The sequence below is a fragment of the Chenopodium album genome, chromosome 26 (assembly GCF_948465745.1).
Source record: "Chenopodium album chromosome 26, dcCheAlbu1.1, whole genome shotgun sequence".
NCBI classification, from domain to species: Eukaryota; Viridiplantae; Streptophyta; class Magnoliopsida; order Caryophyllales; family Amaranthaceae; genus Chenopodium; species Chenopodium album.
The window spans coordinates 11,788,559-11,815,652 of record NC_137859.1 but is presented as its reverse complement, the minus strand read 5'-3'; the positions used below and the strand labels follow the sequence as shown (position 1 = coordinate 11,815,652).

The 27,094-nt window shown below is 33.1% G+C and overlaps 6 protein-coding genes across 6 annotated transcripts; 1 reads left to right on the top strand and 5 right to left on the bottom strand.

The window, feature by feature from the left end:
• Positions 1 to 1,044: 1,044 nt before the first annotated feature.
• LOC145618354 (pathogenesis-related protein STH-21-like) lies at positions 1,045 to 2,144 on the bottom strand. The gene is made up of 2 exons (XM_081673130.1): positions 1,843 to 2,144; positions 1,045 to 1,590 (listed from the first exon to the last, which is right to left on the bottom strand). The coding sequence occupies exons 1-2, from the start codon at positions 2,030 to 2,032 to the stop codon at positions 1,295 to 1,297; spliced, it is 486 nt and encodes a 161-aa protein (XP_081529256.1). The 5' UTR covers positions 2,033 to 2,144; the 3' UTR covers positions 1,045 to 1,294.
• Positions 2,145 to 5,101: 2,957 nt separating this feature from the next.
• On the bottom strand, positions 5,102 to 5,898 carry LOC145618353 (pathogenesis-related protein STH-21-like). Its single transcript, XM_081673128.1, has 2 exons — positions 5,694 to 5,898; positions 5,102 to 5,412 (listed from the first exon to the last, which is right to left on the bottom strand). The coding sequence occupies exons 1-2, from the start codon at positions 5,881 to 5,883 to the stop codon at positions 5,117 to 5,119; spliced, it is 486 nt and encodes a 161-aa protein (XP_081529254.1). The 5' UTR covers positions 5,884 to 5,898; the 3' UTR covers positions 5,102 to 5,116.
• Positions 5,899 to 7,522: 1,624 nt separating this feature from the next.
• Positions 7,523 to 12,377, bottom strand: LOC145617887 (putative disease resistance protein RGA3). The gene is made up of 3 exons (XM_081672646.1): positions 11,749 to 12,377; positions 8,163 to 10,795; positions 7,523 to 7,929 (listed from the first exon to the last, which is right to left on the bottom strand). Exons 1-2 carry the CDS (start codon positions 11,795 to 11,797, stop codon positions 8,196 to 8,198), a joined length of 2,649 nt encoding a protein of 882 aa, XP_081528772.1. The 5' UTR covers positions 11,798 to 12,377; the 3' UTR covers positions 7,523 to 7,929; positions 8,163 to 8,195.
• A 3,497-nt stretch (positions 12,378 to 15,874) lies between these two features.
• LOC145618452 (pathogenesis-related protein STH-21-like) lies at positions 15,875 to 16,805 on the bottom strand. Its single transcript, XM_081673221.1, has 2 exons — positions 16,616 to 16,805; positions 15,875 to 16,231 (listed from the first exon to the last, which is right to left on the bottom strand). The coding sequence occupies exons 1-2, from the start codon at positions 16,803 to 16,805 to the stop codon at positions 15,936 to 15,938; spliced, it is 486 nt and encodes a 161-aa protein (XP_081529347.1). The 3' UTR covers positions 15,875 to 15,935.
• Positions 16,806 to 21,489: 4,684 nt separating this feature from the next.
• LOC145617997 (pathogenesis-related protein STH-21-like) lies at positions 21,490 to 22,701 on the bottom strand. Its single transcript, XM_081672773.1, has 2 exons — positions 22,431 to 22,701; positions 21,490 to 22,039 (listed from the first exon to the last, which is right to left on the bottom strand). Exons 1-2 carry the CDS (start codon positions 22,618 to 22,620, stop codon positions 21,744 to 21,746), a joined length of 486 nt encoding a protein of 161 aa, XP_081528899.1. The 5' UTR covers positions 22,621 to 22,701; the 3' UTR covers positions 21,490 to 21,743.
• Positions 22,702 to 25,252: 2,551 nt separating this feature from the next.
• LOC145616807 (uncharacterized) lies at positions 25,253 to 25,825 on the top strand. The gene has a single exon (XM_081671531.1). It carries the CDS (start codon positions 25,253 to 25,255, stop codon positions 25,823 to 25,825), a length of 573 nt encoding a protein of 190 aa, XP_081527657.1.
• The last annotated feature ends 1,269 nt before the right edge of the window (positions 25,826 to 27,094 follow it).

Below are 27,094 nucleotides of genomic sequence, written 5' to 3'. Positions count from 1 at the left end.
ACTGAATTCTCTTAGAGTTCACTCAAACTCTCAATTCTCAAAATACAACTCAAATATAAAACTCTAGTGAAAGTAATTAAGAAAAACACTTTAGTGGAATGCGACTCTTGACTCTTTTGCAAAAACAAGAAATAAAGATAAAAGTATTTGAGCAAGGTGAAGTTATCCTGATCAAAATAACTTCGATATTTATAGGAAAACATTGCTTGGTGAAAACGCCACACTTCCCACCACTTACGCCACCACTGCTGCATATCAACGCCACTACTCTCCACCACTTCTAAATATTTCAATCATGTGCTAAAAACCAGGGCACGTTGAGCCTTAAGGAAGCAGTGTATTCGTAAGTGAAGAAGACTGAATCAACAGTCAGTTGCGCAAGTTTAGGGAGTTAGTTTTTCAAAGATATTCTTCTGAAAATAAAAATACCAACTTTAAAAGATAAAATCAGAAAAGATATTTTTCCAAACAAACTATCCTATTTTTTAGCAAGCCAATAATACTTATTTTTTGAAACGCATTCCACTAAGCATTGATCCCTAATTAATTTTCACTTACATAAAACCTAAAATAGAAAATATTTCAGTCTTTATTTTCTCTAAGAAGTCTCTGCTCCGAGTCTTCTTTCCTTAGCTTCTACTCTGAAGCTTTAGTTCCTTCATAGGAACTCTGCAACTGATCTCTTTTATTTTAAGCTCTTCGTGTTCCTTTGCCTTGAGTGTTTCCTGCAACGTATAAATAAACCACAAGACTCACATAAATCATTAGTCGACTTATTTGACTTATGTTATCATCAAAACATCAAGGGCAACAATTTTAAATTTTTTTTTTGGACATATCATGTGTTGACACGTGTATGATAATTTGCAATATCAAGTTGGATGACCGGTTGAGTGCAATGGGAGCGGGTTGAGTATAAAGTTGAGATAAATAAAAAATAAACGAATGTTGGAATTAATATTACGGACAGTGCAAAGTTCCACCGTTGAAGAACAATTCCAGTGAGGTAACAACATCAATTTTAAGAGAAACTGAAAAATCTTTATATAGTCAATTGAAAGTTACATCGCCTAATAAACTCATGTATATCTCACCCAACACTTTCTCAAACATTACTCCGTATTATTTTTTCTCAAATCATCAACGAAAAAGCAAAGGACATCATCACACACACTACATAGTACATAATCTCATTTTAAATGACATTATGTTTCTTCACAATATTAAACGACCCAATAATTGAAAACATAAATAGTAAAGATTCACTCATTAGAATTGGATAATGTAGTGTAGTTCAAGCATAAACTTGAGGATTGGCAATTAGATGCTCTTCAACAGCCTTAAAAATCTTTTGAATTCCTTCTTTGGCCTTCTCAAGATCCTCATCCTTCATCACATCGTCTCCCTTCATGTGGTAGTGTGCCACCATCTTGCACCGGGTTCCGGCTTCGGTTACCTCGTATTTGTCTTCGTACACAGCGTACTCCACGGTATCAGGGAACACATCTCCTTCAATGCAAGTGTACTTGAGGTAGAAGTTACCGGAATCAATCTCGTCCACTCTATTTTTCACATATTTGAATGGAGCCTCTGTAAAAATAATCAGTATAATATTAATGATCAAAATTATGCATTAAGAAACCTAAAAGTCAAACTATGTAAAATAAAAAAAGTCAAACTATTTACATAATAATACGAAGTATATGGTAAGGTGCTCTACTAGAGTACTTGTTATATTTAGTTGTTGTTACGAGTACGAACACAAGAATAGTACAAAATTAAAAGTGATACATTTAAAAAAAAAAAAAAAACAGAGTGGTATTTAGTTGTTAAAAAACTAACCATCAGGGAAGTTGATCTTCTTGATGCATCCAACAGTGGTGGAGTCACCTTCAACAAACTCGACAGATTTGGCGAACTGAGGGAATGTTTTAGGAATGAAGTTGTGGTTGTCAATGGCAAGAGCTTGGAACAGCCGGGGAGCGGCGACTGGGGTGGTGATGTCGGCCAATGTGCATGTGATAACACCCATGATTATTGTGTTGTACGTTTTCCTAAGGAATAAAATGGAGAGGATATTATAAAGAAGAAGCTAAGACTGAAGAATTTAGTTTACTAGTAAGAGTAGCCAGTGAATGAGATGATGAGAGAATTGGCTGTGCAAATAATGAGCAAAATGTATTGGTATTTATAATGGTAGTGGCACTACATCACAATTTGGCAAGGAGCCAAGGACAATGAAGCCGCCGGCCTCTTTCCATGTTTTTTTTTTTTTTTTTTTTTTTTTTTTAAAGTATTTGGTGAATTTGCCTTTTTTCTATGGGTAAATGGGTAATGATATATGCAATCGTCCTTGCATAAGTAATCACTGAGAAATTTTATTTTTTTAATTTAATCTAAAAATGTATGACAAGATCACATGTTAATCGTTGTAGTTAATATTTTGTTCACTAATCAAATTATCTCTAATATGAAATATGTAGCTTTTAGATCTTTAAATACAAAATACTTTATTACTCGTAATTTTTTTCTTGCTATATATTAGTGAATATGTAAGCATCATGCATAATTGTAATGTCTATTTGATATATTTATCACTCAATTGATTATTCTTACATTATATTGTATGTCATATATATAACATCGATACATAATTATTTTATCTGTTTCAACATTGTGATTTACTATCTATCACCAAAAAAATAATATATCCACTAACTAATACTCCGTACTACATAATTTAATATTTAATGCATCCTAAAAGATAATTAATTCAAAAATGACATTTTTTGACACAAATTTAATAAGGACTTGAAGAGAAGTATACTCTAATTTTTTTCTTCTTCTTCTTTTTTTTTTTTTTTTTTTTTTTTTTTTTTTTTTTTGGACAAACTAATTAATTTTCTTTTAAAACAGAAAGTAACACTTTCTAGGGCAAAAGGAAGTGTTTGCTTTTTGAATTATTAAAGACAAGTCGGTAAAAGACGGTGAAGGCGGCCTGGCTGGTATGGCAAGAGTAGGTGAAAGAATGAGAGTAGGTGAATTGAAACTAGTGTGAATGTCTCAAAGTTCAATAGAATTTGACGCTAAGGAGATGATCATGCAACGTACATTGATCATAAAATTTTCTACTCAAGGAATATATAGTAAGCTTTTGTTAGAGATAATATCGGAAAATATACGTGTGATATTATCTCAACTTTGAAAGCTAGATTTTGAGATGATAATGAGTTCCACTTTTTGTCCATCCGATTTCGGGTTTGAAACTTATTACTTCTAACTACATTAAATATTTAGCTTGTCATTCCTAAGATATACGAAATATATTAGAACTCAGAAGGAGATTGCTTGATTAAATTAAGAGATCCGTGTTATTTTACTTGTCCTATTTAATTATAAAAAATAACTCTTTTCTTAAACAATCGATCAATATCCAAGATGGTCCAAATTACGCATAACAAACATCGACTTTCAGTAATCAATACATTTTCTCTTGCAATGCAAACAATATCATCTCAAGAATTTCATGAAGAAAAAAGTAGGAAGTCCCATTAAATCAATTTGATAAACAAAATTTGTTTATCATATGGCAAAATCGTAAATAAAACAACATAAATGTCCAGTCAGCATGGCATTTTCGTCAATATCTCAACAACAGTGGGACCCATATTTAATAAAAAGTTGTTGATTTATTTACAATTTTGCCATTTGATAAACAAGTTTTGTTTATCATATTGATAAACTTGTATTTTCTGTTTAATACAAGTACTTCATATCATACATATGGTTGTATAAGTATACTGGTGAAAATATGACTAGACTTCCAACGTATATACTTTACCATATTATAGGCTCAACATGCTATTATACGCATCAAATTATTTTTTTCAGCTCAAAAGGTGCATTGGTTGTTACAATGCAAGCATGTGCTAATAGAAAGAAACTATATACGTAATACTCAAGTTCAACTAACCATTTCACCAACCATTGCACATTTGCATGCACATACATTTTTATGCATGATAATTTATTGCTATTAGTTTATCAATGTGATCAGTAACAGTGAACAATCCTTTAAATCGAATACCAAAGAGTATGAGACCATAATTTTTGGTAGTGAAAACATTAAAAATATAAATACTAGTGGGTTCATGTAATCATATCATAAGAGGAAGTGTTATAAATTAAATTGAGATAGACATTAGAGAAAATTGTGGTAACTAATATGAAACAAAGGTAGTATAAATTATCTCAAAACAATCCAGATACTGAAGATATATGATTTCCGAAAATATGATGTTCTTGTCACCTACAATATCCATCTAGAATGCCATATTTGTAGTGAACAATAATTAGTGTTGTTTGTATTGTTCTAACCCATTCACTATACTGTAATTAACTCCTCGATCGCGAAGTATCCCAGATCGAAAAAAAAGGCGAATTTGATTCTACCTTTAGGGCTGGGGATGGAGAAGTATTGCTGTTGTCTCCAATCATGGTTATATATCGTAATTCTAACCGGACTACCGGTTGTGATACTATGATAAATATTCATATAACAAAATTAATTAAGCCCACGGTATGTGTATCATCATTATATCACATACAAAGGTTGCAAGGTTTTATTTTAAAATCAATTGGTAATAGGCTGAATAGCTTTCTAAACTTATGTATTACACCTTGTGTCCATTATTTTTTGCAACATTGAGCCAAAACTCTCCCAAAAAAGTGAGTTCATATTACAAATAAAAAGCAACTGAGAGAGTATTAGTCATCCTGGCGTAGCCATATCCGGCAGGGTACAGAAAGAAAGGAAAGAAAATAAAATAAATAAATAAAATTAGTGAACTCTTTTATTTAAAAAAGTGTTGCATTTTCTTTTGAAACAAACAATAATGAGAACAATAATGAGAACCTTGAAAATTGGACATATACCATTCAAAAGTCTTCTTTAGCTTCTTGTTTATTAATCACATAAAAAATTTCACTTACATGAAACTTAACATCTCTTACAACTTCACAATCCACATCTCAATTTAAACCACCCAAAAAAAAAAGGCAAAATCAATTCCACACACACAATACATTACAATTAATATAAGTGGTAAATAGTATTTTAAGCATAAACTTGAGGGTTGGCAATGAGATGCTCTTCAACAGCCTTAAACATCTTTTGAATTCCTTCTTTGGCCTTCTCAAGATCTTCTTCCTTCATCACACTGTCTCCCTTCATGTGGTAGTGTGCTACTATCTTGCACCGGGTTCCGGCTTCGGACACCTCGTACTTGTCTTCATACACAGCGTACTCCACGGTATCAGGGAACACATCTCCTTCAATGCAAGTGTACTTTAGGTAGAAGTTGTTGGAATCAATCTCGTCCACTCTGTTTTTCACATATTTGAATGGAGCATCTGCAAAATTGATCAACATGATTTATTTATTATTTAAGAATAAGATAACTATAAAATCATGTATGTTGTTGTATATTGTAATATTGTGATACGTAAAAGTTGTACTAATTAAGATGTTAATTTAATTGTTGTATATTGTGATAGACCATAGACCACGGTTCCATATAGCCAACCATCTTTTAAAAACTTTTATAATTTATTAATGGTTAAAGTTATGAATTATCACACGTAAAAGTTTTGATAAAGATGTGTCATGTGTACGTAGTTGTAAGAAAGCTAACCATCGGGGAAATTGATCTGCTTGACGCATCCAACAGTGGTAGAGTCACCTTCAACAAACACAACGGATTTAGCCAAGTGAGGCAAAGTCTTAGGAACAAAGTTATGGTTGTCAAGGGCTAGAGCTTGGAACAACCGGGAGGCGGCGACTGGGCTAGTGATGTCAGCCAATGTGCATGTGAATGCACCCATGATTATTGTGTTTTCTAAAGAGTAACGAAGTTAAGAGAGGATATTAAGAAGAGAAAGAAGAGATCAGTTTACTAGCTAGGAAAATTTGCTAATTAGTTGAAGATGATGAGATAATTGGATTATGGATATGCAAATAGTGAGAATTTGATTTGGTATTTATAAGGGTTTGGCTATCCTGCAAAAGCAAACTTGGTAGCATTCAAGAAAAAAAAAAAAAAAAAAAAAAAAGCAAACTTGGTAAGGACAAAGAAGCTGCCTCAGCCCATTACAGGCCAAGTCCTTTTGTGTAATTAACTTATGGAGCAGCCCTTGCTGAAAATGTGAGGAGAATAGAATAATACCTTATTATCTATACTAATATATTAAAAGGCGTTTCTAAAAACGTCTCTACGCTATGTAGAACCCCTCAATATGCCACGTCACTAACTCAACTTCTTATTATGCCACGTCAGCTACCCCATTCCTCAATATGCCACATCACCGCACTACCAAAAATACTCCATGTTGTCTCAACTATATTGAGGAAAAAAAAATGTGGATGACAAGGTTCGAACACTAGACCTCTTGGAAGAGAGATTATTGTGTAACCATCTAGGCTAATAGCTAATTATGTTTTAATATTGCACACAAAATGACATAATACTATAAAAGTATTGAAGCTGCACAACTATAAAAGTAGTATCCCGGAGCAACGTCCGGGCTACTCACTAGTTATAAACTTATTACTCGTTTAATTTATATTATCTGATCAACTAATTAACTCTACTCCCTCCGTGTTTTTTTAAGTGATACATTTTCCATTTCCGGCCGTGTTTTTTTAAGTGATACATTTCCTTTTTTGGCAAAAGAATACATTAAAATATTATATATCTCTCCTCTTATGGTCCCCACCCAAACCCACTACTACTTTTTTATTACATCTTTCCTCTCACATATATTACTTTTCAATAAACTATTAACCCCACTATCTTTCTTTAACAATTTTTTAATACTCCACTACCCCACTTACCTCTTATTTTATTTAAGTCAATTAAATTGCCTAAAATTATGTGCCGGTCAATATGTATCACTTAAAAAAACACGGAGGGAGTACTAGATCGAAATGTATGTAAGCACCCACAATGTGTAATAAAAAGAAAAAAAAAAGCATTAAACTCGAAATATATTAAAGAGGCCGGTAAGAGCTATCTTCATAGATTAAAACTCAAAAACTATAAGGAATACATATTATTTGTTATGTATAATTACATAAATTTGGCTAGGCTATAACGTCTTAATTTTTATTTTATTTATTTATTTATTTATTTTATTTTATTTTTTTTTAATTAGTAGTATCTAAATAAAAGTTGATATTTTGTATAATTTATTTTGACACTAAGGTCACTAACCTAAGAATGTATTTGAATTTTAGAAGGTCAATTTAATTTAAATAATGTAAAGTTGATTTAGTGTGATATTAAATTTTATAATAAAAATAATGAAGTTTTTTTTTTAATATATGTAAACTTTTTAAGGAGAAAAGGCTCAAAGTTATACTTTTGCAGGTAAAAAGACGGTGATGAGGCAAGAGTAGGTGAAGCAGAGTTGGTGAAGCAAGTGTGAATATCTCAATAAAATTCGACTCCTATGAAAGTTTTATGATCAAAGTATCCCATTCAACTAACGAATAATCACTTTGACAAGTTGCAGATTCTCATAGAAGTGTTCATATCTCATATGCCAAGAAAAATATTACTCCGTAACTTATACATACTCATAGAATCATAGACTTCTAAATTTTGTTTTGCGTATTCTTCCTAGCTTAAGCACGAACTGTCATACCCAAAATCCTTGATTCTTCACGGCCTTCACCAGATTATATGATTTGTAGTCTTGTAGAGGCGAAGCTATAACAGGGAATATAATATCTTGGTACGGATCTCCCACTAGCGCAGGATGCAACTCTTAAGAGTTCGTAGAAAAACGAATACACGCACATTCGATCACCAGAAGCTAGGAATGTGAGTCAGTTTGATGGTTCCTTCAGCAACGCCACAAAAGTTATATCTGCACAAAGTGACAGTCTGTAATGTTTTGTAGGATAATTAGAACTTTCAGCCTAGTCATCCAATGTTCATAAATATGTAATAAATATAGAATTGCTTGATACTTGACAGCAAAGTTTTTATTCCAACTGATGTTTTCAAGTATTTAAAATTTATGCGAAGATCAAAGACTGCAAGACACATTGAGATATACAACAGAATCACTGAACCAGCAGTGAGAATAGAATTGAATACCTGCTCGATCATTTACTTCGTACAGTGTATGGATTATGGAGCATTATAAAGACAGATTTTGGGGACATGTTGTATCAAATAGTAATCTTTTCCGCTTGGTTGAGCAAATCTTGTTGATAGGTGCGGGCAATTCATAATGCAGAGTTCTTGCAGAGCTCTAAGATGTTGAAATCCCTTAGGTACCTCCAAGAGATTTTGACAGTCTTTGATTCTCAATTTCCGAAGAGAAGTAAAATGTTGTAGCCAATTTGGAAGTTCCACCAAACCCAAACAATTATCTATATAAAGATTTTGAAGGGAGGCTGTAGCAGATTGAACACAATTTGGCAGACTTGCTAACTTTGGTACTCCTGTTATGCTCAATGTCCGAAGGCTTTGAAGGCCTTGCAAGCCGCCCCCTTCCTCCAAATCTAGCTCTGTACAATTATCAATTTCTAAAGTCTGCAGACCAATGAACTTCATGTTGCTTGAAATGCTAGTCAATTTCGGACAGTCCTCAATGATCAAGGTCTGAAGAAAAGTGAGGCCTGTTACGACATTGTTGTTGTTCCATAAGGATTCTATTCTCTTACATGACACAAACCAAATGTAACGTAGACAACTCAAATGATTCAATTTAGTGCTAACTAAGCTCTTCTGGCATGATGTCACAGTAAAACTTCTTAAGTTCTGTAGCCGGTGGACACCCCTTGGAAGCTCTTTCAATCGCTCACATCCATCTAGATAAAACGCTTCTAAATACAATAAGTCACATATTTCTTCTGGAAGAGATTGAATGATAGGATTACCCGACAAGTCCAGATATCTCAAATGTTTCAAGTTCCCGATCAAGCTTGGTAGTTCTTCAAACGAACTACCTTCAAGCTCCAGGATGCGTAAACAACTAAAAGTGGATAGAACTTTTTCAAGAAATGATTGGCTAATATAATTTATTTTATAACCAAGTCGAAATGTTCGTGCATTCTTAGCCTTCAGAAGCTCTTTAGGAAATTTCATATCCTCTAAACTATTAGAACTCTCGTATCCCCAAACTATATGCCTAGTAAATTCTGAAACTATCACTTCATCATCTAGAGTTACGACCGCTAGTTCTTCCCCCATAACATTCAGAGCAAGATCGTGCAAGAGATCATGCATTTTGCACCCTTCAAGCCATCCATTTGACCGAAAACTCGGCTCTTGTAGAAGAGACATTGATGCTAGTTTCTTGAGATACTCGTTCCCCAATACTTCAATATCTTTGTTTCCATTGCTTTGTGGCAATAGACCAAGTGCGCTCCACATATATGGTATATACCCCGTGTAAAGATGCAAATCCTTCACGTATAATGACATGTAGGCAAAACATGGTTTCAAGTGAGATGGAAGTGAGTCATAGCTTAATTTTAAGAGTTGCATCACCTTATCATATTGATGATTCAACTCTGTAAAGCTATCCATATTACTAATTCGTTGCCATTCATGCTCGTCCCTATTTAACCTCAACAAACTCCCCAAAGTCTTCACAACAAGAGGGATGCCACAACATTTCTCGACTATAGACCTCCCAATCTCGTAAAGGTTTTCATACTTTGCTTCGTCACCTTCGATGAATGCTAATTGCTTAAATATGGACCAACAAACATGAAATGGAAGCTTGTCCAAGTTATAAGGTTCCATAGTTCGAGTAATAGAAGCAACTTCGGTATTTCTTGTAGTGATCAAAATTACACTACCTGATTTGCCAAATTTCAGCATGTTCACAAGTTTATTCCACAAGTCTATGTCATTTACCCAAACATCATCCAACACAAGAAAGTATCTTTTCCCATTCAATAAATTATGGAGCTTTTTCAACAACATATGAGAACTAAGGTTCCCTACATTGCCATCACTACCATCTTTTACAATGTCCTCTATAATCTTACAAACATCAAACTTGTTCGATACACATGCCCACAGTTTAAGATCAAAGTGTTCAATATCATTAATCACTAATCTAGCTAATGCTGTTTTCCCGATCCCACCCATCCCGACTATAGGAAGCACTGAGAGTTTACTAACATTATTGACACCATTCAATATGTTAATAATATCTTGCTTAGCCTCATTTCTTCCCTTAATAGCGGGATCATACACAAACGCACATCCGCCTAAAGGTTCTTTATTCTCGTCCTTAGAGGTTTTGACTGGACGCTTGGTTAACTCAAAATCATTTTTCTTAGCCACTATATTTTCTAGCTTTATGCGGAGGTTGCTTATTTTGTGACTCAAACCAAAGGTTGAAATGACAGGATTTGAAAAGGAAAGATAGTACCTGAACTGACGTCCAAGTTGGCCTACATTAACACGACGTTGCATAACATCAAAGGCCACTTCATCCAAGAGGTCATCAATATCATAAACAATGCTCTTAAGATCTCTTAGCCAAATTTTGTTAGCCTTATTAGTAAGCTCCTCCTCCTCTGCATCTTCAAGAACAGCGCAAATGGCCTCCAATTGGTCGGCTATGATCTTGAGATCTTTCTTAACTGACTTTGCACCTTTGATCTCTTCAGCAATGTAGGTATAGACAAGATCACCGGGGGCAGAAGCAATCTTTCCTAGAATGAGTTTTGCAATAGTCAAGATGATTGCTTCAGCCATTTTTGTGTCTAAGAATCGAAGAAGAGAGACACAAATTAAGAGTGATAAACTGAACTTAGGTTTGGTGCCATGTTATGGTGAAGTTAATTATATACATACAAAGTCAACATTTAATCATTCAATTAGTTTATTGATGCATTTCTGGCTGCCACAATGAATATAGAAATACTTGCATTTTTATTAAATATCCAACTCTATGAACAAGTCTCTGTTAAAACCTCCTTAATTATGATTGTATATCACTAATACATGTGAATCCTTGTCAACTACATGACAGCAATCACCAAATGGATAATAAAAAATTAATGTTATTCCAATCTTATCAAATCACATAAACAAATCTAATATTATAATTGTCTGAAAGATAATGAAGCTAATAATCCAGGAAACCAAATTTATTATTACAATATTAATTATATATAGATTTTTTTCAATGGAATATGAGAGGGGGCAATCATTATCGTACAACCAGAGCCCAATGCATTGAAACAATAAATTACTAACCATGGAAGTCATAGAGCATTACATCAATTTAATTAAGGTTTTTCATCACAACCATTTCACCTCCAACAATTAGAATTATTCAGAAGAACGACTAATATTTAAAACACTTCCAATATTATCTCTGTATTTCACTACTAATTTTGCAAAATTATCTCTCTCCTTACCTACACAATTTTTCTTGGAGTAATACAAAAACAAGGTACTCAAGTTTACCAAAAGTTGCAATTTAAGTACCGAAATTTGAGTTGTAGCAAATTAGGGACTCCAGCGGTCAATGTAGTTCAACATTTTCATTTCATTTCATAGATAACAAAAATGCAGGAAAATACAAGAAACCAACTGATTGACAAAAAAAGAAGTAATTAATTTATTTCCCCACTCAAATTAATTGCCTAAATAAAAATAATAATCATAATTGCAATAATCTCCATTAAAGATAGAGAAAAAGGTTGTATACCTGATGGAAACCTCTCCCTCAACTTCTCGAGTTTGTTCTTCAAGATCATTTGCGCGTTCCCACCTCCCTCTCTCTCCTTTCTCGCTCAATCCGAGCAGCATTCGATTGTAAAATAGGGAATTGAATTCATACATTAGTGTGTTCTTCAATAATCATATCCTAACCTAAGCTATTTATAATGAAATCCAAATGACAAATTCCATTTTTCTAAAATTTCAATATCCTTAGCTTGTAAAACCGATGCAATAGAAGAAGGAGCAGGGAGAGATTGATTTATTCGAAATTCAGCCAATAAACTTAACAATTGATCCAAATTCTCAGTAATTAGGGTTCTAAAAAGCTTCGAACGCATAACTAACTCATCAATTATCAAAAACGAAATATACTTAATCTGGAATTTCAGAAAATTTACATAAACCCTAAGTTCAAAAAATCAACAATTACAATTAAAATTTTGGCAATTAAACATCAAATTGAACCGGAAAAGGAGAAATACCTGAGAGTGTTGTCGTTTCATGAGATGAATTAGGGTTTGATAGGCGAGCTTGAGCTCAAAGTTGGAGTGTCGAACAACCCTTTTAATGGATTTAAGAATGCGAGGATCAATTCCTGGTTCAGTTGAATTGGTTGAAGATGGAGCAATAAGAAGCCGTTAGTGATGTGCATTTTAAAAACTCTGGCTAGTCCTTTGTTTATAAACTAGATTAGTCCCGTGCGATGAACGGAAATATAGAGTATATATATTTTATGTATTATTACGAATCAGAAAAATTATTAAGATATAACCATTAGTTGTAAATGCTAATTTTATAAAATTAATTTTGAAGAAGAACAAACCGAATATGAAAATTTAAGCACATACATAAAAGTTAGATTTTTAATATACGAATTTAATTAAACAAATAAAAAATGATTTTAAACTTGTAATATATACAGGAAAATAGAAAAAATGTATACATCAAAGTATTTTGTCCGATGAAGCATAAGGGAAAGATATATTAGATACCAATAGTTGGTGATAGAAGAAAAATAAATAAACTAAAGAGTATAGATAAATTGGAGGAGAAATCTATATCTATATCTATACTTAGTCTATACTTAGTATTTAAAAACACAAACCACAAATTTTTCATATGACACATGGCATCACAATTCACAAGTCACTCATCAACCCCATATGCCACATGTCAACTCCCTTAATTATGTATGTTTAAGTGTTTATGTATTCTACAATTTGCAAATTCAAGTAAGAAAATGAAGTGTTTCATTTCCACCATCATAAAATAATGTTCAATTTTTTTTTTTTTTTTTTGAAATCAAATAATGTTCAATTAATTAGTACACATTAAATAAACATATGAATTATTATAAAAATTGTCTTTTCATCTCCTAGACTTTAAATATAATTTAAACTAATATGTAATTTCATATCCCACATTCTTCATGTATATATATCTAACTCAATTCTTTCATGTTCTTTCACAGTTCTACCCTCACTCTTTTTTTTTTTCTTTTAAGTTTTTGAAAAGAAACAATTACTTTGTATAAAAGCATACCTACATATGAATATAATTATCCCAGGTAATAACCCGTGCATTGAACGGGCCAAAAGGCTAGTTAAATTTGAAATTTGAAACCAAAGAAAATATAATGACGTCAGATTTTTATTTAGGCGGGAAAATTTTTCTTATAAAGCTGCCACGTGGGCAATATGATGTCAGCGGTTGTTCCTTTAGTTTATTTATAAATTGAACATTTACTACAACAAAAATGAACATTTTTTAACTAAACATATTTTACAATAAGTTTGTAATTCTCAATAATTAAATGTTCATTCATGCAGTATGATATACATTCTTATAAAATAAATGTTCATTTTCATACCGTATAATGTTCATTCTTTTAAAATAAATGTTCATTTTCTTTTTCAATTAATACAGATTTTTGTGTTTGTTTAATATAAAATGTTCGTTTTATAATAAAGGATTAAAGGATGTTCAATTAACAAGCATTCCATTCAAAAAAAAAAAACCTTTAGCATTAATAATGTTAGACATTACTCCGTAGCATTTTGTTCAATATTAAAAATTATATTGTTGATGTATTTAATTAGTATTAAATCATATAGTTTAGCAACATATTCATTCAAGAGAATTGAGCAAATCAAGGCATTACACTTAAAGCTTAAAGAAACGTTGATAAATAATCAACAAAATGATATGTTCATTTATATTTACAACTGAAATGTTCAGTTATATAACATTAGATGTATAATCTTTTTTCAGTTTCATAGTTTCTTTATTTTATTCTTATATTATAATTAAATGTTCATTTTTATATATTCCAATGTTCAACTACTAAACGAGTAAACGTTCATTTTTTATAATAAATGTTCATTTAATATGTAGCGCGGAACCAACTAAAAATTTGCGATTTTCGTACTCATATTTTTACTAATAACGACTTTCCATATTTATTTTAATTAATAATTTGTTGGCCTATCCTTAACAACCCGCTATTGATTTGCGATCAAAATTGGCCTGACCCGTTATTAACCCTATAAAATGTGACCTTATCCGCAATTGACCCTGACATATCCGACTCACCCATTAACCTGGTTTAAGTGGAGAAGTGCCTTCCTTTAATTATGACACATAATTTAATTTCCTTACCCATAATTGAGCCCTGAATTCGAATCAACTCAAAGGGTGAATCAGGTGGGAACACAAAAATGGCTAGCTAAGACTTCCAACCCCAAGAAGTATTTTGAATTTTCTCTCTCCAAAACCCTAGCCTCCATGGTTGATTTTGAAGGGGCTTCCAACAATTTTAATCGATGGAAAGTCCCAATCCTTGTTTCTTTATAGTTTTTAGGTTTTCAATAATGCTTCCTCCTTTTGGGAGGAACTTTTCTCCCTCGAAGGAAAGGGTTTCTGATCTCCTTCGAAAGACAAGGGTTTTTTGACCTCCTTCGAAAGACAAGGTTTATCTCCTCTTTTCGAGGGAGAAATTTCTTAGTTTTGAATCCATGGTTGTAGATCTAATGGATTGTTGTGAAATTATTTTGTTGGTGAAAAAGTTATCAAGTTTCCGAATACGGACAGATGAATCAGAAGGTAAACATCCTCACGCCTACAAAGGATCATTAGATTGTCTCTCCAACAAGGCTGTAATTTTCAGCGATATAAGAGGGAGATGCTCCGCAGTGCAAGATCTACTCGACGATCGTAGTTTTTATGAAGGAAATTTTTATTTGATTCAATAACTTATGTATTTGTTAACATCGAATCTCTATTGTAAATGTCGTATGGCTTTTAATTAATGAAATTTTTTTTGCGATTCAAAAAAAGGTGGGAACAAAAAATAAAAATAAAAATAAAAAACTCCTTTTTAAAACCTGGGTATGTACACAAGGTAATTAGGAGAGGTTGTTATTTACTTCCTCTGTTTTTTTTAATTGACACCTTTCTATCATCGTGCTTGCCAACACATGTTTTTAACGCTTAATAACTTCAATTATCAACATTATAAAGTTATAAAAAGTGAATATTATTAAAATATACATATAGACGATTGAAACAAAATCCCACATGATTATATTTTATCGTATCTATCAATCACAAAAGCGAGTCAAAGTGTAGTTTGTGAATAGTGTAAAAGTTAAACGGTGTCAACTAAAAGAGAGTACGTGTTGCACTTTGATAAAATATGATACACTATGTAAGACTAATTGAGGTATTATTGATTCTAATTAAAGTGGTAAAATTTTGAACAGGAATCTCATTATATTTTTAAAGTGGACTCTTTTTTATGATAGGCGCAGCCTAGACCCGTATTTAACATATGAGGCTTTAAGTTTTGGTGCAACAACTTGGTCACACGTACTTTTAACATGAGTGATCGATTGTGGCCATCCCTTGGGGGATCCTTTATAAATAAATAAAATAAAAATACGTAGTAGAAATAAACAGTCACATAAAAACTTTCTTTAGTACGTAAGTAAAACTTAACTTCTCTTGCAACTTCTCAATTCACATCTCAACAAGCACATCTCACACTTTATTATTTCTCCCAAACCACCCAAAAAACGAAGGAAAATTAAAAACCGCACACATTACATAATCAATTATAGCCCCTATTTTTTAGTTAAATCACTCATAATAACTTTGGATAAATAATTAAATAGTTTAAGCATAAACTTGAGGGTTGGCAATGAGATGCTCTTCAACGGCCTTAAACATCTTTTGGATTCCTTCTTTGGCCTTCTCAAGATCCTCATCCTTCATCACATTGTCTCCCTTCATGTGGTAGTGTGCCACCATCTTGCACCGTGTTCCGGCTTCGGACACATCATACTTATCTTCGTACACAGCGTACTCCACTGTATCAGGGAACACATCTCCTTCAATGCAAGTATACTTGAGGTAGAAGTTGTTGGAATCAATCTCGTCCACTCTATTTTTCACATATTTGAATGGAGCCTCTGCAAAAATGATCAATGTAACATTAATATTAATGATCAAAGTTATACATTCAGAAAAGTAAATGTCAATGCAACCTTGTGAAAAAATATTAATGATCAAAGTCGTACGTTGAGAAAGTACTATAACAGTAAACCTATTTAGAAGTTGAATTATTTATGAACAATAATAATAGGAGGTGTGTGTTAATAATGTGTTATATTTTATATTAGCGGATGTTAGCATGTTATAGTTATACACAGAAGAAAATACTACCTTTGTTTCTTATTATTGCCAAAATAAAAGGGGTATTATTTGTGAGACATAAAATATTTCTTTGTTGCACATAACAAAAACGGAGGTAGTAGTCTAATACGGACTACGGAGTAATAAGAAAATAAAATAACCATCGGGGAAATTGATCTGCTTGATGCATCCAACAGTGGTGGAGTCACCTTCAACAAACACAACGGATTTAGCCAAGTGAGGCAAAGTCTTAGGGACAAAGTTATGGTTGTCAATGGCTAGAGCTTGGAACAACCGGGAGGCGGCGACTGGGCTGGTGATATCGGCCAATGTGTATGTGAAGACACCCATAATTACTAAGAAGTGATAAACTTAAGAGAGTTTAAGATTATTATTTAGAAGAAATAAAGGGCTTGGTATAGTAGGAAGATTTGGTAGTGAAGAAGAGAATGAATTGGATCTGCAAAGAATGAGAATTATGTTTGGTATTTATAGGGTTGGGGGTGTAGAAAGTCTAACCAAAAGTCAGTTATTGGTAAGGACAAATTAAATAAGCCGCCTCATTCCAAATGCTTTTTAGTTAATCTTTTGGTAGAACTGAATAATTGAGGGGAATAGCATTCTTAAATATGTACTCGTTTATTATTATTTGATTACTTAGGGCCTGTTCTGATTACTTAGGGCCTGTTGAGTTCAGTGCAATTTAACTCAATTCAGTCAATCAAAATAGGTTCGGATATGTTATCACTTGCACATTAATGAGAATTCATGGTCAAAGTTTTTAAAGTTTGACCCATTATTTACTATATATGGGGAAAAAATAAGGGATCGAGGGAGTATGTGTGAAGTTAAAAAGTAAATAAATTTATTACAAGTTAAATTGTACAAAATAATATTGAAAATACTAGAATTAAAATAATGATTTTAGAGTATTTAGAACAAAAAAAAAACTTAATTTAAAACTACAAGGATTCGATCTCTATGTACTTATCTGTCATTTATAACAAACAATGCATAATTATTAATTACATATCCTATATTGTACAAAGTATATCAGGATATCAATAACGTACATAAATGAAAAGTTGAAGTTTTGAACTACATGCATAAATATTGACTAGTTTATAGCAATATATACAATGCTAAAATTTGAATTATAATTATAAGTATATCAGTTGGTGAAATTTAATTTGTTAATAATAATGTTAAAGTTAAAGCTTGATATATATTAAACAAAGAAATGAAGTATGTAAACGTTTTAGGAGCAAAAGGCTGAAAGTTGTGCTTTTGCATTAAAAACAGTTAAAAGACGGTGGTGACTGGTGAGGCAAGAGTAGGTGAAGCAGATCGAGTTGGTGAAGCAATGCAAGTGTGAATATCTCAATAGAATTTGACTCCTATGAGACTATATTGGTCAAATAATTCTATTCAATGGATATAGATTTTGTCCCTTGCCATGGAAAGCAAGATATGTTATGTTGAAAACTTGAGATAGATTAATCTAGCTTCTCTAGCTTCTTCCATCCATTTGGTCTCGGGTTCAAAACTTGATGTATTATTACTATCAATTGGTAAAAACGTAAATAAAAAAATACATAGTAAAAAAATAAAAATTAATTAAGGGGTGAGAGAGATTCGAACCCACAATACCTAGCAACAAAGTTCTCCTATGATGATGTGTATTAACAATGATCAACTTAGCCATGTTGTACTTAAATGTATATTTACACTACATCCTACATAGTCTTTTAAGGAAAAAAAAAACCCCTACGTAAGATGTAGGATATTTGCATAATTTGACCAATTTGTCAAAATGGGTCATATTCAAGCTAAGTTTGTTTTCAGTCGATCATGTTATGTCGATATCGTGTTTTCTCGCAAACATTTTGCGTTTGTGCCGTATTGATTTACGATCGTATAGTCATTATTTATTATGGGGCAAAAATAAGGGACGGAGGGAGTATGTGTGAAGTTAAAAAGTAAATAAATTTATTACAAGTTAACTTGTACGAAATAACACGTGGTGAGTAGGAATGACAGTGGATCTGGACCCGACCCGGATCTGTGGATCCATTCACAGATCTGGGTCTTTAAATTTTGGACCCGTCAGATCCGGGTCGAATCTGGGTCCTGTTAAACAAGCGGATCTGGATCCGGGTCTGGCCCTAGACCCGAACCCAGATCTGTTTACCCATTTTTTAAAAAAATTTCCTATTAATTTGAAACTAAAATTGTTTGTTCTTTATTAAAAATGCTGATGATGTTAGTAGTGATAAAGATAAGCCCTTTCAAGAGATGAATTTTGGATGCTCTCATATCGGATACATTATCGTTGTTTTTTCACTTGCTAATTTCATCATTTGTAACATCGTGCTTTTTTTCGTTGTTTATATTTTTATTTCAATTTTTTTTTGTTCCACCCAGTTCACTCTTCGGGCTAATCCGGATTCGGGGATCAGTTCTGGGTGGTTAGATTCCAGTCCGATCAATTCTGCGTGGTTAAGTTCCATTCCCCTCCCAATCGTTGTTGCGGGGGATCGAACACAGGTCTTCCCTATCAAGTGTAGTCCCAATCACTACTACACCAACAACCAATTGGTATTTTTATTTCAAAATTTTAGTGTATAAGTTGGTTACTTTGTGTTTTAAAGTTAGTTGTATAACTTTAATTTAGGTTGAATTTAATAACCTCCGACAGAAGTTTGAAATGCATTTCTTGAACCAAACATTACATTTGTTGCAAAATATTAGGCAAAATAAATGGACCTGGAAATGGACCCCAGATATGGACTCGTATCTGTTGGACCCATTGAATTTGAATCTAACTCTCCATTTTCTACACCAGACGGATCCGAGTCGGATCTGGATCCTAGATACAAAAACGGATCTAGATCCAGGTTCGGGACCCGTTACCATCCCTAGTGGTTAGATAACAATTTGTTTGCCATAAGTTTAAGGAGTAGATTGTAGCTGTAAGGACTAAGGAGTACTTTGTTTTATTTTTCAACTTAAAGTATGAACTGTGCCATATAAGCAAACACACATGCTTCCTTGAAAACATTTCTACCGTCTCGGGGAAAGTTGTAATGTTTGATGTGTGTTGTACTCAACTAATGTTTATTACTTAGAAAAAATTGATAAAAATAATTCCAATTTTATCCCATTCGTTCAAAATAATCCCAACTTTAAATTATTTTTAAATAATTCGAACTTTGAATGCCACTCATTTTTAATAAACCCAAGTGATCGATAGCCTGATAAAGAGGTCTTTATTTTTTTTAAAAAAAAACTTCAATGACACGTGTCAACATATTGTAGGTTGATATTTTTTTTAAAAAAAAAAAACAAAAAAAATCCCACAACCAACATCCACTCAACCTTACCCCACTCAACGACCTTACCGACCGGCCACCACCATTCTGATGGCCCTCAACCCTGCCCAACCCAAATCTGGCTAGCCACCACCATTTCGATAGCCCCAATCCCACCCAGCCTAGATTTGCCCGCCCCCAACACCGCTACCGCCTAGAAACGTGCTCAACAACAACTCGAAACCCTTTACATGCCCAATGAACCACCACACCAAAAACATGTTCAACGACGACACATAACCCCCAAAAAAACCCTTCCCCCTAACTTAATTTCATTTGTCTTTTCTTTTTTTCTTTATCCATAATAGAATACCGATGGGCCATTAATTCTCGGGGAGCCCGCATGGCCTAATGGTCTTTTATATATTTTTCCTGTAGTAATTTTAGGTCCACCACATTAAACCTTCAATTCAGCCCTTCCCACCCTCAGAGCCCTTGCGAACGAATAGAGGTTTCGAGGGTGGAGGAGGGCTGATTTGGGGGGTTTAATGCGGTGGGGGAGGGGGTTTTTTTTTTTTTTTTGGGGGGGGGGGGGTTTGGGTTGCGTTATGGGTGGATTGGTGGTTCATGGGAAGGGCCTCGCTGGCGCCTGTGCGGGGGAGGAACGTCTAGTTGACGGCGGGGATGGAGGTGCCGGGAGGGGGTCATGGCTAGGTGGTGGCCTGGAGTTAAGGGTGGTCGTGGATGTTTCTCAGCAGCTGGGTATTTTCTGGTTTTTTATTTTTTAAATTTATTTATTTTTTAATTTTATTTTTCTGCCAATTAAATAGCGACATGTGTCACCTTTACCTGTTATTGTAGGTTAATTAAGTTCCTAGTTGGGATCATTTTGAGCGAATGACCTTCAAAGTTCGGATTACTTAAAAATAATCCAACGTTGGGATTATTTTGAGCGAATGGGATAAAGTTGTGATTATTTTTGTCAATTTTTCATATTACTTAACTATACTTATTTGAATTTATTATATTTTATTTCTTTCAAAAAAAAATTATTTTATTTTATTAGAAATTGTTTTAGGACATGTTCTGTTCAGTTTAATTTCAATTCAGCTCCAATCAGTTCAGTTCAGTTTCTAATTTCCTTCTCTTATAAACAATTCATTTCAGCTTAGTTAAGTTCAGTTTAGCCACAATCAGTTCAGTCAATTTAGTTGTTTTCAGTAAATTGGAACAGACCCTAAGTTGTGAATTGAATTTGGCCGAATATATAGTCTTATTAATGCTTTCAATTAAGATGACCTTACTAACCTTGTAGACCTAATAAACTTGTCACTAATTTTTTATTTGTTTATTAGCACTTACAAGTATAAATTTATTTTTCCTAAAATTAGTGAATAAAAGATCAATATTAAGCGATCAATTGTGGTTTTGCTATTAAAAAACACGAATTGATTGTGCTCTAGCTATTAAAGACCGGATGTGGAATTTAGTTCAACTTTCAAAAAACCAATTTAAATTCTTGACATTTGTCTTAACTTGTACAGACTTTAATTCGATTCTTTCAACTATAATTCTTTATTTCTGCATGTTAAATTATCACAACAGTTGTACTATTTGAACTAATTTTTGCCATAACATTGCTTAATATACCTGTATCAAAACTTATGCATAGTATTTTTTGAAAAATAAAACTCTGGTACTTGTAATAAGTTGAAACAAACAACTTTAATCATAGAAAATTGTTACTCATATATATATTAAACTTAACATCTCTTACAAATTCACAGTGCACTTCTTAGAAGGTACGTATATGTCTCACACTGTCACACATTATTATTTTTTTCCACACCCATCAAAACAAAACTAAGGAAAAAAAATATAAATAAACACACCACACCACACATTACATATCCTCAATTATCATCCCAAGTTTTAACTCAAATTTGCTCATAAAACGTTGTATGATCAATTAAATGGTTCAAGCATAGACTTGAGGGTTGGCAATGAGGTGCTCTTCAACACCCTTAAACACCTTCTGAATTCCTTCTTTGGCCTTCTCAAGATCTTCTTCCTTCATCACACTGTCTCCCTTCATGTGATAGTGTGCTACCATCTTGCACCGGGTTCCGGCTTCGGACACCTCGTACTTGTCTTCATACACAGCGTACTCCACTGTATCAGGAAACACATCTCCTTCAATGCAAGTGTACTTTAGGTAGAAGTTGTTGGCATCAATCTCATCCACTCTGTTTTTCACATATTTGAATGGAGCCTCTGCAAAAAAAGTTCAACGAATGTATGTATTATATTAATGATCAAAGTTGTACATTAATAAACATAAAAGTCAAACTGTGTAAGATTAAAAAAAAAAAAGGGTTGTATGTTGTATAAGACTATAATTCTATAAGAAAAGCAGTCTTGTTGGTCACACGGTCATTTGTGCACTTAATATAACGCATGCGTGATTTGTATTTATTGATCATGATTAGAGCTTATAAAAGTTTTAGTTAAATGATTCGATTATACTTTATTCGTTTTTCAGTACATGCAACAAGTTTACTTTTGATAATAAAGTCAAGTTGTTACAGGTATTACTTGTTTTATTAGTTGGTGTAACGCATATAAGATAATTGAAAAACGTAGTAAAGCTATTAAGTAAACTAACCATCAGGGAAGTTGATCTTCTTGATGCTTCCAACAGTGGTAGAGTCACCTTCAATAAACTCAATAGATTTAGCAAACTGAGGAAAAGTCTTAGGAATGAAGTTATGGTTGTCAAGGGCTAGAGCTTGGAACAACCGGGACGCGGCGACTGGGCTAGTGATGTCAGCCAATGTGTATGTGAAAACACCCATGATTATTGTGATTACTAAGGAGTAGCAATAAAGTTAAGAAATGATATATTTTTTAGTAGGAAATGAAGGTGATCAAGTGAATTGGATATGCAAAGAATGAAAATATGATATGGTATTTATAATGGTGGAGGGACGTACTATATAATAAGAGAAAGAAAACTTGGTAATGACAAAGAAGTTGCCTCTTTAAATATTTTAGTGTTTTTATTGGGTAGTTCTTGGTGGAGCAGCCCTTGCTGAATAAGTGTCGATCATTTAATTGATTTCATATGTAAGATTAGTAGCTTTTTGATATTTTATCTTAGCAAATTGATCATGATTAGATATATAAAAGTGGTACAATTGATTTGCTCTCGGTTATATGATTTTAAGTATGAATATGATTATAATCTATTACTTGTAGTACATGTACATATATAACTTTTATGTTACAATATTCACTTGAAATAAAAATTGACTTGATTGACATGAATTATCCAATTCGATATATAAGGGTCGATCTCTTGACGGTTGTCTGTTTGATTTTCTAAATATTAAGGTTGTATAATCTACAACTCGGCCAACTTAAAAATAGCACTCTGTTGTAGCATATTATTTCTTAAATGAGACATTAACTATATTTTAAATATACAAATAGTAAAATATTCATAAAACCGTTTAATTGCCAATTAAGTTATAATTGTTTACCATTTTGCAGAATACTTTCTCCATCTATTATTTTATAATTGCAACAGTTGTAATTGTAATTACAATTATTGCATATATGTATGTTTGATGGTAATTTGTGATTTATACGTAAGGAAATACATATACATGTTTAAGGAATATAACAAATTAAAAACAGAGCTTTTTCAGTGCGGCAGGCCACATGGTGCGGCAGGGTTACTTGTATTCTGGGTTACTTGTTTCTGGAGTTACTTGTATTCTGGGGTTACTTATATGAGTTACTTGTATTCTGGGGTTACTTGTATGGATATTACTTGAATGGGTTGAGTAACACCTACAAGTAACCTCAGACCAAAACCTCATACCAAACCAATAACACCCTATAAGTAACCACTGACCAAAACTAGTAACACTCATACATGTAACCCCATAATACAAGTAACACCTACAAGTAACCCTTAATCAAAACCATTACACCCATAGAAGTAACCCCAGAATACAGGTAACACCTACAAGTAACCCCTGACAAAACCAGTAACACCCATACAAGTAACCTTAAAATACAAGTAACACCTACAATAACACCGTACAAGTAACCCTGCCGCACCATGTGGCCAGCCGCATACAAAAATTTGTGAACAAATTAACAATATATACTTCTAGAATGTCAATTCTTATCATTGAATCTAAAAAATAACTATACTTATAATGATATAAGTTGTACAAACTCCAAGCGTTACAATTTAAAAAGAACAGAGTTCGCATGTCTTAATTAAAGATCTCCCTAAGACTTTGTGTTAGCAGATAACATTGCATTAAAGGCATAAAAAAGATGGTAAAGCAGCGTTAGGTGAAGCAGAGTAGGTGAAGCAGTGAGAATTATTAGTCAAAAGAATACGACTCAAAATAGGAAACTAGGAAGATCAAGAGTGAATGTGTCAAAAGAATTCCACTACATGGATATTATATACACTTTTTTCAACTTGGATTTATTAAAAATAAAAAATAAATTAAATAAAAAAAAAAAAAAAGATTCAACTAGGATAATTGATCTTATTTTAAGAATAGCTACTTGCAAAAGTAACACACTGCTTTCTTCTTTTGGTACTTAAAATTCATTGGAAAGAAATTAGTTAGTTTTTTTTTTTTGCTTTTTGAAACAAGAAATTAGTTAGTCAATCTTCCACAAAATGACCATATTTTCCCGTCAAAATAAAAAAAAAGGATGACTTTTGATTGGCCACTGTATTAGATTAAATCACAGGCGTCTATTTATTTTGACTAATATCAACCGTCGATAAAGTTGACTATGCCTTTTTTCTTAGAAAACGTTGAAAAAAAAAACCTAACTTAAAAATCAATCACGTACGTTCAAATTCAGTTTTCAATAAAAAAAAATTCCCCTTTCCCTGCTGTCAATTCATTCTTCAATTCTTAATTGTGTCATTGTGTGTGTTGCTTCGATTTAATTATCATCCTATTAGTAATGTGAGAGAAGGGTAGAGAACAATTATAATGTATATATTAGCAAACCCATGATCATTCTATCGAAACTATCAGTTTCTCCATCATCTCCATTACATGCTTCACCATTAAAGTTTAATATCTGATAGATATTATATTTAGGATAATATTTGTCGCAGATTAGGATATATTAAATGTATATTTTGTATGTTTATCGTATCTAGGATTCCTAACGTGTTTAGGCCTAGCGTTGTAAACTCTATATATTTGATCAATGGTACACACTCCAGATTGAGGAGTTTTCCCGAAATCTAACATGGTATCACAGCTTAGGTTTTAGATCTCAATTTTTTATTTTTTTCCAATTGTTTTGGTTTTTTGGTTTTATTGGGACCTTGCCTTCACGCTTATTCCGCAATTTATTTTTGTTCTCTGTTTTCTTCGAGATTTCGGCTACACCTCTTAATTCCTTTACCTTGCTCACTGTTACATTCATTAAGCTATGGCAAAGGATGGTGATGCGTCCAACTCACCTACTCCACCACCTCCACCATCAACAGAATTTCATCCTGCACTTTCTGTCAATAACATTCGGAATGCTATTCCTTTAACCCTTGACTATGAGAAGGTGCAATATTCCAATTGGGTGGAACACTTCGAGAATCATGCTCTTGCATATAACGTTCTTGATCATATTGACCCTAACACACCACGCCCCTCGGAGGTTTCGGATGCTTTATGGGCGAGGTTGGATGCAATTGTCAAACAGTGGATATACGGCACGATATCCACCGACCTTCTTGAAACTATTCTCTCTCGGAAGTCCACGGCTCAACAACTTTGGAATCGCATCAAGGAAATATTTCAGGATAACAAGAGTACGAGGGCGGTGTATCTTGAAAACTTGTTCAACTCTATGCATCTTGATAATTTTTCCAATGTGACTGCTTACTGCCAACAACTCAAGAGTATCTCCGATCAACTCGCTAATGTTGACCAACCTGTTTCTGATCAAAAACTAGTCCTACGGTTTGTTGCGGGTCTCAACAAGACGGATGATGAGTGTCATTTGTGACACCATTTTATGGTCATGTTCCCTAGATTTTAGGTTAGTTCCTTTAGCATTTTTGTGCTTTTATCTAAGTTTTTGGTATTTTGTTATTTATTTCCTCATTGTGTGTTTTGATAGGTTATTGAGCCATTTTGGATGATAAAAAGATGAACAGAATAAAAGAGCCAATGTCAAATGCGAATGAACATATGTTGAGTTCCTTCGGAGGAACTAGAAGACTGACGCTGACGCAAAGGATCTTACTGGCAGTCCGAGAAATGTCCAGATTCATTGCAGCGTGATATTTGGTTACTTGGAGGATAATTCTTGAATATTTACAGCTGGAAGGAAGATATATTTGATAACAAGAAGATCTTATCATTTAGGAAAAGATTTGGCAAAAGATAGAATTTCACAGATTCTATCTAACTACTTTCCTTATCTTGGATTTATCTTCCATATTTTTAGGGATTTTTCTTGGGGAATAATTCTATCATAATTCTATAAAAACCCCAGAGTTAGTCGTCCAGTAACCATCCATTATTCATTCATATCTCCCTTGTGTTCACGTAGAAGAAACCACCTAGAGGAACTCGACATGTTTTTCTCCAAAAACCCTTCTTCATTGTTCTGTAACATGAGTGAGTAGTTCTTTATGCTCGAGTAATTGAGACAAGTTATTTTGGTTTTAATGATAATTAATTAATGTTTTGGAATATTCTTGAATTACTGTTTTGTTCACATGAATGATGATTTCTTATAAGTAGGTGCGCAACTATTTGTTCGAGTCTGATTTCTATTGCTAATTAATACTACTAAGTCCGTAATTGCTTGGGAATGTTAATAAAGTAGCAGACAATTATAGAGGAGGACGTTCCACTCTATTAATTGAAAAGTAATTCTTGATCGAGGCCAAATCACGTAAGTTCCGGAGTGTTGTGGTTGTCTTAGCTTGATCTTTTCCTAGTTTCTAATGCTGTCAACACGTTAAATTCCTTGCTCGTAGTATAGGGGTTATTTGTTGGTTAGGGTTAGTGAAAGTCATACCGAATTTAACCATTAATAAGGGGAAACAGAGGAACTTGTTCCATAACTCAAGTTGTTCCTAAAGGGTTAATTAATGTGTCGATGATTTTACGAAGTTCCATGGCTGGAATCTGATTATCTACTGAGTGTTTTCTCCATTGATGGTTTGTTCTTTAATTATAACTCCTTTTATTATTATATCTTTAGTTATTTTAGATTAGATTTCTCATATCAACACCCCTCCAAATCGTGTTACTCTTGTGGAAC